The sequence below is a fragment of the Megalops cyprinoides genome, chromosome 18 (genome assembly GCF_013368585.1).
Source record: "Megalops cyprinoides isolate fMegCyp1 chromosome 18, fMegCyp1.pri, whole genome shotgun sequence".
NCBI classification, from domain to species: domain Eukaryota; kingdom Metazoa; phylum Chordata; class Actinopteri; order Elopiformes; family Megalopidae; genus Megalops; species Megalops cyprinoides.
The window spans coordinates 9,266,222-9,279,566 of NC_050600.1; the positions used below are offsets into that span (position 1 = coordinate 9,266,222).

Consider the following 13,345-nt stretch of genomic DNA (forward strand, 5'->3'; position numbering starts at 1 on the left):
CACCCACTTCACAAAAAATGCTACAAATGTGCACGTTTTACTAGGGTTTTATTAGTTTCAAGTTTAAATTTGATTTCAAAACAATAAATTATTAGCATATTCCCCCCAAAATACATTTGATGGCAATATGAGCAGACTAAGCTATTTTTTTTTCATTCTTTTAAGCAGAGTTGAAAGTTCTCTCCATCCTTATGAAAAGACAGCAGATACTGATGGGCAGGCCTCTTATTCAGACAGCCAATGATGTCTCAGTTCTGACTGAGAGTTACACGCCATGGGACAGAGGCCACGTGGTGCTATGGCAGCAGTGAAACATCACATCGAACAGGGGCCGTCTGCGTGGCTCAGCAGTGCAGTGGACAGTAGCAGATGGGACGAGAGAAGGAAAAGATAACAGAGAGACAAAACAGAACAAAAAGGACCTGCAGGCCCTCAACAGACAGTAATAAATACAAGAGAGATCAGATTACACTATGCTGTGTGTACTCCTGCCCAGCCCCAGCCATCACAACTTCAGTTCCAACCAATGGGGGCAGACATAGTGGACATGAATAGAGGACTTTCAGTGGAGTTGGTTTATGATGTCACAATGAGGTGTCAGTATCTTTATATCTCAACTGCAGGGGTACACAGCTCTGGTCTGACAGGGACAAGGGCTGAGCAATCCCACTTCCCCGAGCTGGATTGACGTGTTAGATGAGGTGGGTGGAGTTCATACCTTGTCTTTGCTACAGAGAGGGGTAGGTTTAAAACCCCAGCAGGGTTTTGGATCTGGCTGGGCCAGAGCTGTGCAGCCCTGATGTATCAAGCATATGGCAGTGTGGAGTGGACTGACCGCTGGATTTTGCTCCCGGCTGAATGATGGGTAATATTTAAAGGTTAAGAAGAAAATGCTTCAGTTGGAACCGTGCTTGCATTGTAGTGTTACAGACCGGTGTGTACATAGTTTGAATCTCACTCCGTGGACTGCCATGGTTATATCTGAGGTTAGGAGATAAAGCGTTCTCCTCATCAGTAAATGTGCACAGCTGGAGTGACTAAGGGATTAAATTTGACTGTGTTTGTGTGCATCAGTCTCTATACATTCCTGTATGTTTCTGCATCTGTGTGTGTGTGTGTGTGTGTGTGTGTGTATCAGACTATATGCATCTCTCTGCATTAGCATGTATATTTGCATGTGTGTGTGTACTTGTGTCAGGGTGTATGCATCTCTGTGTGAGCGTGTGTGTGTGTGTGTGTGTGTGCATCCCTGTTTTTGCATGGATCAGTGTTTGAATGTATGTGTATTAGAGTGGGTATGTTAGTGTGTATCAGTGCATGTAGGTATCAGTGTGTCTTTATGCATCAGTGTGTCTGTGTGAGTGTTTAGGTTATCAATGTGCATATGAATGTGTTGGTGAGTTTGGATCACAGTGACATTGTGTGTATTACTTTGGGTGTGTTAATTCGTATCTGTGTGTGTGGCCACTGGTGTGCATTTGTGTCTATCAGCATATCTGTGTTAGCATTTGTGCAAGTTTGGGTGTGTGTATGTGTGTGTGTGTGTGTGTGTGTGTGTGTGCCCCTCTAGGCCAGCTTCTGCGAGGTCTCGGTCTCCTGCTGTGAGACCTTCTCTTCAGCCATGATGGTCATCCAGGGCGAGACGGAGCGTGTGATGGTCTGCTTCGCCAGGTTGTAGTGGTTGATGATGGTGAAGAGCTTGCCGCGGCCGCCAGGCCCCTGCGGAGGGTAGTAGCTGTACACTCCAGCCGGCATGCAGCGGTTCTGCTGCAGAGAAAGAGCGGGGGGGAGAGAGAGGATTCAGCGCCGCTGGAAGCCTAACCGAGCCAACAGCTTTGATTCGCAGAGGAATTACTCTGACTGCGATGCAAGGAAACATGAATGCAGCAAGCGGCAAAGACATGCTGTGAGTTTTTGTATGGCTGGGGGATATTGTACTTGGGTTCCCAAAATAACTAACAATTTTAAACAAATATCAAAACCACAAAATGTGTATGCAAGATAAGGTGTTCTGCACTATGGCTATGATTGTATGGTCATGGCTGGAATGTTAACTGACCAATCAGCAAGACTGGCCCATCCATTTTTAATAATGCACCGATCGCAGGTGTCAGTGAAAGCGGAACAAGCAATCCCACTCGGCAGCCCCACAGAAGCAGGAAGGACTTTCTGTGCATAAACAGATCACATGATGTTGTTTGGGAGGTGGCGCTGAACCTCAATATCCTTGTTATCACCCAAATCTCCACTGCCACTCGTGGCAAATACTAAATTATTCAAACACTTCCTCATGCATGAGAGGGTCATTTTGCAGAGAACACCACATCTGATATGCAGCACATAATCCAAATCTAACCAGCTCTAACGCTGACCCAGAATTGATTTGTCCTTTTTACTTGTTTTCGTTCTGTAAATATACCAATTTGTGGGCAAATGAAAAAAGAAAATTGAGCATCTATCTTAAACACCTCTCCCAGTGTCTGTGAGTAATTTCAATTTAGACATGTTTGACCGTATTTCATTTTGTTTTGAGCAAATGTTGCATTTTTCAATATTATTCTGTATTATTCTTTTTCATATTTGGCAATCACTAAATTGATCAATAAATATTTCTGTAATAATACTGCTAAATGACGTAATGTAATTTAATGTAATAATAATAATAATTCAAAGGGAAAGGCTAACCACCACAACTGCTAAATTGAAAAATGGTTAAACTCAGGTGGAGAGAGACCAGGAAGCAGGAGCAGGGGGGGATGGAATCCAGGAAGTAGAAGCTGCCTGAAGGGCCACGACCACAGTCCCAGGTGAAGGCATGGAACTACTTCATTTTGGACTGGGGCAGTCATCCCAGCAAGGGGTCTGTTGCTGTATCAGGTAGGTGTGCCATTAACAACATAGTAAAGTAAACTAACAAAGAACCTGAGAATGTACGGCCTAGGGAGTTTTCCACTCTACCTTCAGAGGGAGACACTCAAAATAATCAATTTAATACTGTAAAACTGATAAAAGTATGCCAAAAAAGATGGTGGAGTCAAAACATAGAAATCTCCTGCACCAGAGAATGCTGGTAAGGCATGAGTCTCACTCATTTCAATACTTGGTGCAGGTTTGTCTGCATGTTACAACCTAAGGTGGAAAAAAGCCATTAGAATTGGCCCCACATCTGTCAGGTCATATGAATCACAGTGCTGTGCTGTGGGTCAAGTGCTTAGCTTGTAACCGGAAGGTTTTAAAACTCTGTCCACGGTGGGACATTACATTTGGATCCCTGAGCGAGGTACTAAATTGTAATTACCTGAGGATATGCTCTGCTGTACAAATGGATGATATGTGAAAATGTGAAAAGCAAAAGCAAACGAAAATAAATAATGAGAGGAGAGGACAGCGTCTGTTCAAAAGCTGTGTATTAACTTTCATATTTCCTTGGAATGCTTCTTGGCATTGTGATGAATAGACTGTATCTAGTCTCTATCCGCGTGGCCTCTGGGTACGAGTATAGCAATTATTATTCTTCGGCCTGTTGAATCGCCCGTTCAATCGGAGTGCAGAGGAGCATTTTTGGAACAAATAGATTTTCCCGTCATGTCGAAATCGGGCTCAGATTCAGGCCACTGTGTCCTCGAACCAAAAATGCCCTAATTTTTCTAAATCCTGCTGTGCTTTTCACAAGCAGGTCGGGGGGACTTACTGTAAATCTGTTTACTGTCTTGTACGTTTCAATCTCACAAGCAGTTGCCCTTATATCCCCCTCACATTTATCTGCAGTACAGTGAACAATACATATTCTTTTTTTAGTCTCCCCAGCACATCCCCACTTTTGGACCTGCAACATGGAACAGTGGATCGTGGCTGTGGTGGAACTGATACAAAGGGTTATGACACCACATGCCCTGGCTGTAGAGGGAAGGAGGTTTATGATGTCACTAGTAGATGGAACAGAATTTATGATGATGGCCAGTTTGCTATGGGGGATTTCACAGAGCTCTGACATGGCAGAAGGTTCAGTCCAGGTCAGCAATCAGTAGGGTATTTATGCTTCCTTCCTTCCTTCCTTCCTTTCTCTCTCTCTCTCTCTCTCTCTCTCTCTCTCTCTCTCTCTCTTTCCTGGACCGCACCAGGGCTCACTGTGAGGCTTGGCTAATGCCTGAGAGTCTAATTGCTCAGAGACTCGCTGTCATGGCTGCCCATGTGACGAGGTGGACATGTACCTTTCTGCCTCGATCAGAACCACTCAGCACAGAGCAGAGTGCAATGTGCTTCCATTTACATATTATCCATTTCACCAGCATAATAGTCCCTAAAGCAGCTCAGATTAAGTACCTTACTCATGGGTACAGCAGCAGTGCGGTCTCCCTTTACCGGCCTATTCCTTTCCCCATATGCTGCACTGCACCCACATGACATTATGGCTGTCATTACTGATTAACATTATTGAAATCTTTAGCGGGACAAGAAGAGCTGCACCCGTAAAAAATTACAGTATGTTGTAAAAGTAGTAATATCATTTTTACCTTTCCGTACTGAGTGTAATAAATGTGCCAGAATACAGAGCATGCTCCCATCTCTATCTCCCCATGCCCATGTTTAATCTTACTCTTTTTACTTCCATACAGAAACTCGTTAAATTGTGGAAGTAAAATTCCTTCATCTTATCAGTCTGTATTAGATGAGTGTAAATGCTAGGGTACCATTTATGCATCACTCTCTAAGTCTCAGTATTGTTCAGCGTGACCATACAGTACTAGATTAAATTAATTTTAGACCAATAATTAGGAAGAGAATCACATTTTTAGAGACTTACCGTGTATACAAACCCCTCTGGGCAGGGCTGTTCATACTGGTACACTTTGTAGACGACCAGGAACACGACACACACCAAGAAAGCCAGCGCACAGATCACCAAGAGGGTCACCTGAGGAAAAACAGAAGCACACAAACATTTCCTGGGAAAAACACCCAACCATGGTCCTCCATGCACAGAAATAAGCTGAAACATCAGGAAGATGCACAATTGGGTATAGCGTAATATCTATAAGCACCAAAACGCTACATACTACTTGTAATTGTCATCAGGTACAATTGTTGCCTACATACTGTTTAAAATGTAAAGACAGACATATGATTTATGCAGCACAATATGAAGAGATATGGCATATAAACCAAGTCTGTCTCCATGCGCCCCTACATTCTCACCATTTTCAAAGAGAAAACACAATTTATAAATTATAAACGAAACTATCAAATGAACCATTTTAATGCCGACATGTTTTTTTCTCCTGTTCTCCTACTACCCAACTGTTTTTAAGTATGATTGGCAGCCATAAACAAATGAAACCATAGAATGAGTATAATTTAAATGGAACGAACAATTATAATGATAAGCATATCCACAAGGTTAAAAGACAATAATATGAACAGAGACAGCAGGGGTTTATGTAACACCTTCACTCATAATTCTGCTGAATGAAATGTGAATGAGAAAACCAACAACACAGTGATTCAAAAACCAGAATCCACACAGTGCTCCATCTGAGTTCAACTGTCTTTGACACATTCATTTTAGTGCATCTTATACACACATGCATTTGGCTGGCAGGCCCTGGCCTCCCAGATAACATGTTTCATTCAAATTCATCTCATAAAATATTTTAATACTCCAGTACACGTAAAGGTGTAAACAAAACACATCTTTTCAAAATATCAGCAGGTGAACAGCAGTTCTTGTTGCTTTGTTCTGAAAATGTTGATTTCAAAGGGAATTCTGAATCTAGTTATCAGACCAGGAGGAAACTGAATGAAAAGGCTGGAAACACTCAAAAACTTTTATTTATTTTTTATCTGGTGGAAAGTGTTTTGTATAACTGGAATGGAGGGAACAAATGCAAATGCATCATTACAATAACACTGCTCCTGTATCTGGACTGCTTGTTATACATTTGCTTTGAGGTTTTATCTCATTTATGAAATATTCATAAAATGTAATGGGAAATCTTGAAATGTCTCTCAACAACCCAAACCCAAACACAGCCTAATTTTCACCCAGTCTTAGTCACTTGCTTTTCCACAGTGAATTAATGATGTTTTTGTATAAACACACATAGAATAATTTACGGCTGAAAGCTGTCTGCAACCGCATCATTTCATTACTTACATTTATTATTTACATTATTACTTGGTTTCTCCGAGACAGAGGATTTGCAAAGAGAAATGGTCTTAAGAGTGTAACTTTCTAAATCTGATTTTATCTGATATCAGCACATGATGACACTGACAGTGAACATTGTTTTGAAAAATCCCAGAATTCCCCCCTTTTCTGTTTCCTCAGACGTGACAATCCAGCTTTGTGGCAAGTTGTGCTGAGGTTATTTCTCAAATAAATGTGGCTATACATTTGCTTATGGAAGGCTTAGAAAACAACTTTGATATTTTTCAAACATTGCAAATGTTCTCCTGAAAATGTACTTTAAATGGTAAATATTGTTTTTAATTACAGTGCCACTTATATACTTATATGCATTACTGATATAAGAATAAATATCATATCATAGAAATAGTCAAAAAGTGATTCTCAACAGGAATTAACTTTTTAGGTTGTTTTGAGGTTGATTTTATGTTTGTAAGAATTTAATTGAGGATGTTGACTGGGCAATGACATTGTAACTTTAAATATTATTCAAATATTTCAAATCAAATCATTCTATGTGTGAAGAATTTAGTTATGTTTATTTCTTAATCAAAGAAGAGAAAAATGTTTCAAACAAAAATCCATTCTATTATCCATTCTACTTGCAATGTCCACTTTCAAGAATAAGATCTCCTGAGGTGGATGCAAGTGATGAGTACATGGTAATTATCTTTCTGCTCATGTTTTTATACTGCTCTGGTGCTCCTCTTTGCCGGTGAATAGGAATCTGCACTGCGTTGAATTTGGTTATTTCACTCAGACTGACAACAATGTCCTTCACAGCTCTGGGAAGAGCATCCTCTGCATTGACCATGGCACATTTTGCTCAGTAAGTCTGTCGGAATGTAAAGAACTGCTAATTACTTACCAGCATGGGGGACGCCACTTAAACAACTGGTTAGTCCCTCAGCACAGGACAGAGGACCCATCATGCCTTGCACTATGCCATGCCAGATCACTCGCCTCCAGACCTCCCCCAGAGCTGGCCTGGCGCCAGGCCAGACTGGTACAATTCACAACTGTCATAGGCAGCTATTGCCTTCATGCTGTTAGATGCACACGGCTCCGGGTAGTACTGGGGTGGGTCTGTCATTCTGAGGGTGCCCAGTAGGTGGCAGTATTAAACTCTGGCATGGCTCATTTTGTGTGGAATGCTTGTGAGCCCCCAGGTTTCAGGGCAGCCACTTCAGCAACAAGGCCATACAGCCAGTTCATTAACTGTGGTGCTGCTATCATGGCTGTCAGCCCCAGCAGCCTTTGTCCTCCAACCAATTCCATATAACAACATTCATCAAAACAAGGACAAGCTAACAATACAAGGACTTCATGTGCACGGCCCTATGCCTGTATCTCTTCTTCTTTCTTTCTCTTTGAAAAACATTTCACTCCAGAAGTAATGTCTGGTCGCTTTTTGGATAGTCCAAATAGCAAATTGCTTATTCCTGAGGCCACAGTGTGAACCTTACTTTAACAAACTGTAATAGGAGTGGTGCTTTTATGTTCATTCCTGTGTTGATATTAGCAGCAGGGCACAGAGAAGCGGGTCTCCATTTTATCTGACTTGACAAGCATAGATCTTTTCCGTTAGGGACTTTGCTTTGATGAAAACTGAGGCCTAGGGAAAAAATGCAGTATACAGAAAGAATCTTTCCTTTCAAAAGAACTCCTTCCTCTTTTATCTAACTACTGACAATAATCTTGGTTGCAGTCAGCTATTTTTAAGGTGCTGCTTGATTTATGGAATATGAATACAAATACATAAAAGCAATGCAAGTCCACAGACAGAGATTAAGTGCTGCAGGTCTTTTAACAGAAATGTTAATGATCACAATGTCTGTTAAAAACTTGTAGAATAGAAAATGGTGAGTTAAATCACAAGCAGCTCCAAGTACAAATGTCTGCAGTTTCCATCAGGACACAGTGTGCAACAAGATGCTGAAGACCAGCAACAGAAAACCATCCAACGGCATTCACACTGAATCACTTCTTCCTACTGAGCTGATTGCGGCATCTGCTTGAAATAAACAGTGCCATATGGTCCGAGATCGTTCAGCCCCAGGCAGTACACGATGGCTGGCGTCACAAGTTAAAAGGACAAACGGGTCTGAAGTGCTAAACGTTAGCGTTTTCCTCTTGAACTGCGTGCACCTCGGGCCAAGGCACGCTGGGAAGAATCAGGACAGCCTGACAGGGAGGATTGGATCTGGAATGCATTCCAGCTGCCCCCCTCCCCAACCTCCCTCCTTTGCCCCACTCACTCTCCTGAGCAGCATAGTCCTCTGATCAGTGCTGGCCAGATCAGTGGCTGCTCCCAACACCTTCTGTGAGCCCACATCACCGGTCAGTGTAGCCAAGAGACGTAAGGAGTGAGGGAGTGTTTGGACCGGAAACCAAGGCCTATGAGGCTTGCAATGAAATATGTATCACTTCCTGCTGGTGTGTGTGCTGAAGTTGCCACTGATGGCAAACTGATGTTAACTCACTCAGCCAGTGGGTTCTACCTCACACTTGGGAGCCACGGTATTACAGAACACAACCCAAGCACTTCAAGCATGGCCAAGTTACTGGATAATTAATGCAGTGAAATGCTTACAGCCGCACTTCTTGTGCAATGTCCTGCTCCCGTTGCCTTGTGGGTAACACAAGACTGTTTTAACTACCAGCTGTGCAATATCCTACAATAAATTTCAAAACACTGCTATATTTCTAAATTTATTCTAAAAACATCCCCTACACAATGAAGTCAGCTGCAAGATTTAAAACACAACAAACACTTAAATCAACCAAAGCTGTCATTACTAATTTACATTTATTAATTTAAAAATGCAGTCTAAATACTACTTATTTTTGACTGCTGCTCTCTGTGTAAATTGTTCTCAAATCAAGCAAGGAAATAACTTGTTTTATTAAGCTCAATCAATTTTTGATTTGAACTAAAGGAAAAAGATTATAACCAATTTTGCAAACGAAACACCACAAAACAGTACAATGCAATATTGGCCAAATGTATTTGAAATCGCAACAAAGTCCACTAACAAAGACGCACAAATCTCAGCTGACAATCTGATTCTCGGCTCCTCCATTTAAAGGAAGGTCACATGTTCCAGGGGAAACTGATTAAATGCTCCACAAAGGTCCCGCCACAGCAGACGCTGAATATATGAACCGCCTGAGGGGCACTTTCAATTACCATACATTAGTGCCCAGCATGGAAGAATGAAAAAAGGCTTCAGATGGAGAAGCCAGCTGCCAGCGGAGTACACATACTACGTACACACACACACACATACACACAGGCCCAAACACACAAAAACACTGCATTCTCTGCCCTCTAGTTCAGGAGATCTGAAATCACAGACATGCTGCAAGCTGCACACCTTTAACAAAGAATGATGAATGAAGTGTGTATGGCAAGCAGAGGCCGAGACAGAAAATCCTGTACTGCGCATGCGCCCAGTACTCCTGTTTCCCTCTCAGCATCCTTATCCCCTGAGACCACTCTCCTCTACAAGCTTCTGCTCATCCGGTTACCTGGCAACATAACATAGCAACCTAACAGTATGGGTTCTATCTGTTCAACGCAACAGAGTGGAATCGGTGGGTACTGTCACTCCACCAAGTGTTTCAGTTCCCGTTCAGTGCAACCTTCAAATAGCCTATGCTCCCTTTCATTCAAAATCTTCACTGATTTCTCTCCTGTTTTGCTATTGCAGTTTTAGCAGGGGAAAACTAACACATTATAAGAATGACAAACAAAATGCATGTCCATATCAAGTGACTGTCTATGTCTGTTGTCCAGCTACCCACTATTCAAAAAGCAGCATTAAATACTTGTCCTGACATTTCCCAAGATGGAAATATTTAATGGATAAGGGGCAAAACACGTGTTAAATGGATGCTCTTTTAAGTGCTTCTGGAACATTTAGATAGATAGATAGATAGATAGATAGATAGATAGATAGATAGATGTCTTACTTTAAGTCGCTCGGATACGCCTTCGATGACGCTTATTGTGAATTCGGCAATTTTAGGCGAACGGAATGGGCCTTTTTTATGATCACCGTCGTAGTCTGTTTTGGTCTTCACAACCACCTAAAAGAGGCAAAAACACGCATTGGTAGCACATTTATTTGGCGAGACATGATTTATTACCATCTTTAATCATTTGTGCATCCCTTTAGTGGTCAAATTAAATTGGGGACTTGAGGTCTTTCATTCTGAGTACAAATCCAATACGACAAAGCACGGTAGACCGTTACTTCAACGACCATAGGTTTTTCGTCACTCCTCGACTTCACGTGTTTCTTGCAGCCATGCAGAGCCGACAGCTCAAAACCAGATTGCTGCAGTATCTTAAAGACAAACATGTTCGCGAAGAATAACCGTGCAGCATCTTAGCTCATATTCACTAAATTGGTCAAGGGTTTATTTTCTTCCCAATAATTATTGGCACGAAATGTTTTTATTGAACTGCTTTGATTATGCTTTATAATTAATTGTGGTGCTGGCTAAATATCGTATCGTCACTGGCTGCTTGGGAAACTAATTAGCTTATAACAAACATACACATACAAACAAAATCCGGCGTATTTACCTCTAGTTTACAAACATACAATGCACAACAATATGAATCAGTCTAATTTAGCCTATCTTATATCCATATCAACATATATCAATATTCATATCTTTAAACAAAATGCAGATTTCAAATGTATATTTTATCGAAGCGAAGCAATAAAAACTCGATAAAACAGTATAAAATGAAAATTTAAAAATCTCACCTTGTCGGGAGGGGGAAACTGCAGTTGATTGACATCTAGAGGTGTTATGAGGGGAATGGTGTCGAATCCATCTTCAGAGACGGGCTTCGCGTTATTCTTTTCACAAAAATTGTTTCCCAATTTCACCATTTTTTTCAGGCTATGTGACCCCTTGTGATGTATAATCTGCTTTGGGGAGAAGACAAAAAATATGAAAGAAGACTTCGACATTGTGTCGGTTGCGCGTGTTTATTATGAATAACATAACGGATGTTTATGATAGCGGTTAATTATATCGTAATGCTTCACCAATGAATGTCTTACCACATAATCCATGACAGGTTCATATAGCATGTCTTTTCTAATTGGAATGCATATCACTAACCCCAAATATGTGGCCATGGGACGTAAATTCATATGCAATATCCACATGAACATACAATATGCATTTTAAATAGGAAAATAAATACACACATACGTCTAATTATAATCAAATTGTCTTCATAACATGTTCCGTTTCGAGGCGAGGACATATACATTATTTTAGGTGTATACATCTTGGCATAGCAGTAATTCATAAAGATGCTCAGCTTAATTATCTTAATGTTGTAGCAAAACAGACGCTATAATTTATTTTTCCGTCCCTAGTCCCAAAACCTGCTTTTTATATAAACACTTACCTTTGCGATGAAAGCGAATCAAAAAACAGACACGGCGACAATACCGACACCAGCTCGAAGGAGAGGCACAGTTTAATAAGGCAGCTGGAACGGTGCAGGTATGACGCAGCTGATTTGCGCGGTAGATATGTAGCCAGCGGTACTGCTGCTACACAGAACCTCTTCCCCCGAGCTATGGACGCGAGGAGCGCTGCTGTCCATTGATGTAATAGCATCACATCCCTCATGCGCTCAAAAGGCAAGGGAGGGGTACGCGGCCCATTGAAAACCCCTGCTACTGTTTGGGACGAGATTCCAGGTTTGAAGGTCTTAACGCGTTTTGTTCCCGCCGTTTTCGGTTACTATAAGTAGTTAAATGTAGGCCTATATAGTGAAAAATGAAAATGACTATCAATCGCAGGTGTCGATGTTATAAATTGCTTATAATTAAATATTCTTAAAAAGCTGTCCCAAGAAGCGAGGATTGGGCTGGAAGATATATAATATGATCTGTTGTATATGCTTTGTGAACAATTTTCATTCACCAAATTTCACCATTCAATAGAAAAAAAGGACGATTAATTGAGCATTGCTCCTGGAGATATCACGTAACTAGTCTTTGAATATCATTGTCCGAGTCGATCTAAAAGAATCTCTTAGTCTATGCTCAGACAAAGTGTAAACTACAACTGGATTACCTTGAATTATTTTTTTAAATAACTAAATTGTCTGTGAGCGGCATAGCTAGGCTATTGTTATTTATGTCCTTTGTAAGTGATAATACCATGTAGGCCTACATATTAAATCCATGAATAGCACTATGTCGCAGAGTAGATTGTTTTCTTAGATAACAAGGCATAGTTGAAAGGTTACCAACGACGCTTTCGTGAAGCAGATCATTCTGGTGCGTTTCCGCACTGACTGTTTCACCATGGCAACCGCTTCAACGGACCGGTGATGACCGTATTGATTTGCGCTGAAGGTCCTACGTAATTAGCGACTAACACCTGAGGCCCCCGAGGTCGGCAGAACATGGGGTGAACATCCTTGTAAACACTTAAGGAACAGTATGATCCATTACGCCTCCAGCCCCCCTCCCCTCCTCGATCTTCTACAGGGGTTTTCTTGGGGGGGGGGGGGATCTATCATTTCCATTTCATATTTGCATAATATGTAACAATAATAGTAAGACATATGATCGAAAAAGCTTTAAATAAGATTCAGTATACCCGGGCCTGTGTTTTCCAGTTTGGCACTGCCCCTATTCACAACGCATCTCTCCTGCATCTGCTACCAGTCTGGTGAATATGTTCTGGTGAACATTTTCATGAATGTTGCCCTATACTGGATTCTTTACCAGATCTAAATTGGGGAATTTATTCCTGTGCTAAGCAGAGTTTATCAAGAGATTCACTCAGTTGGTGAGCTGATGGTGTAAAGTGAAAGACAGGGGTATGAGCAGTGTTCTTCAATCAATGTGCTGGACAGCAGGATCAGCTGACTCTGTCTCTTTCACCCAGCTAGTCATCTTGTTTGCTTGCTTGTTTTTTAATTCACTGAAGGATGTACCATGGTCCAAAACATGTTTCTAGTCCTTTAATTTACAATTAATAAGTCATTATTAAAGAATCAAGCAATCTCTGCCTTCATTTCAGCACAGACTAAAACGTGTTTGTTCAAGTGTATGGACCAAGAAAATTAGTGCACAACATTAAGCACGATGGTTCGAACCGGGCAGA

At 41.3% G+C, this 13,345-nt stretch overlaps 1 protein-coding gene across 3 annotated transcripts; it reads right to left on the reverse strand.

The window, feature by feature from the left end:
* Window positions 1–17: 17 nt before the first annotated feature.
* On the reverse strand, window positions 18–11,909 carry LOC118793315 (neuronal vesicle trafficking-associated protein 1-like). Of its 3 annotated transcripts, none has more exons than XM_036551443.1 (5): window positions 11,628–11,909; window positions 10,969–11,136; window positions 10,163–10,279; window positions 4,805–4,915; window positions 18–1,764 (listed from the first exon to the last, which is right to left on the reverse strand). In XM_036551443.1, exons 2-5 carry the CDS (start codon window positions 11,095–11,097, stop codon window positions 1,567–1,569), a joined length of 555 nt encoding a protein of 184 aa, XP_036407336.1. In that variant the 5' UTR covers window positions 11,098–11,136; window positions 11,628–11,909; the 3' UTR covers window positions 18–1,566. The 3 variants fall into 3 exon arrangements, with proteins under 3 accessions (XP_036407336.1, XP_036407335.1, XP_036407334.1); XM_036551442.1 differs by having other exon boundaries at window positions 18–1,767; window positions 10,969–11,133; window positions 11,628–11,906; XM_036551441.1 differs by having other exon boundaries at window positions 18–1,767; window positions 11,628–11,906.
* Window positions 11,910–13,345: the final 1,436 nt, after the last annotated feature.

Coding starts and splice junctions, on each gene's coding strand:
- LOC118793315 (XM_036551442.1), bottom strand. CDS start 11,097: ATGGTGAAATTGGGAAACAATTTTTGTGAAAAGAATAACGCGAAGCCC. Junction 4,916..10,162: donor GCGTATCCGAGCGACTTAAA/GTAAGACATCTA, acceptor GTTTTTCCTCAG/GTGACCCTCTTGGTGATCTG. Junction 1,768..4,804: donor CAGAGGGGTTTGTATACACG/GTAAGTCTCTAA, acceptor CTTTCTCTGCAG/CAGAACCGCTGCATGCCGGC.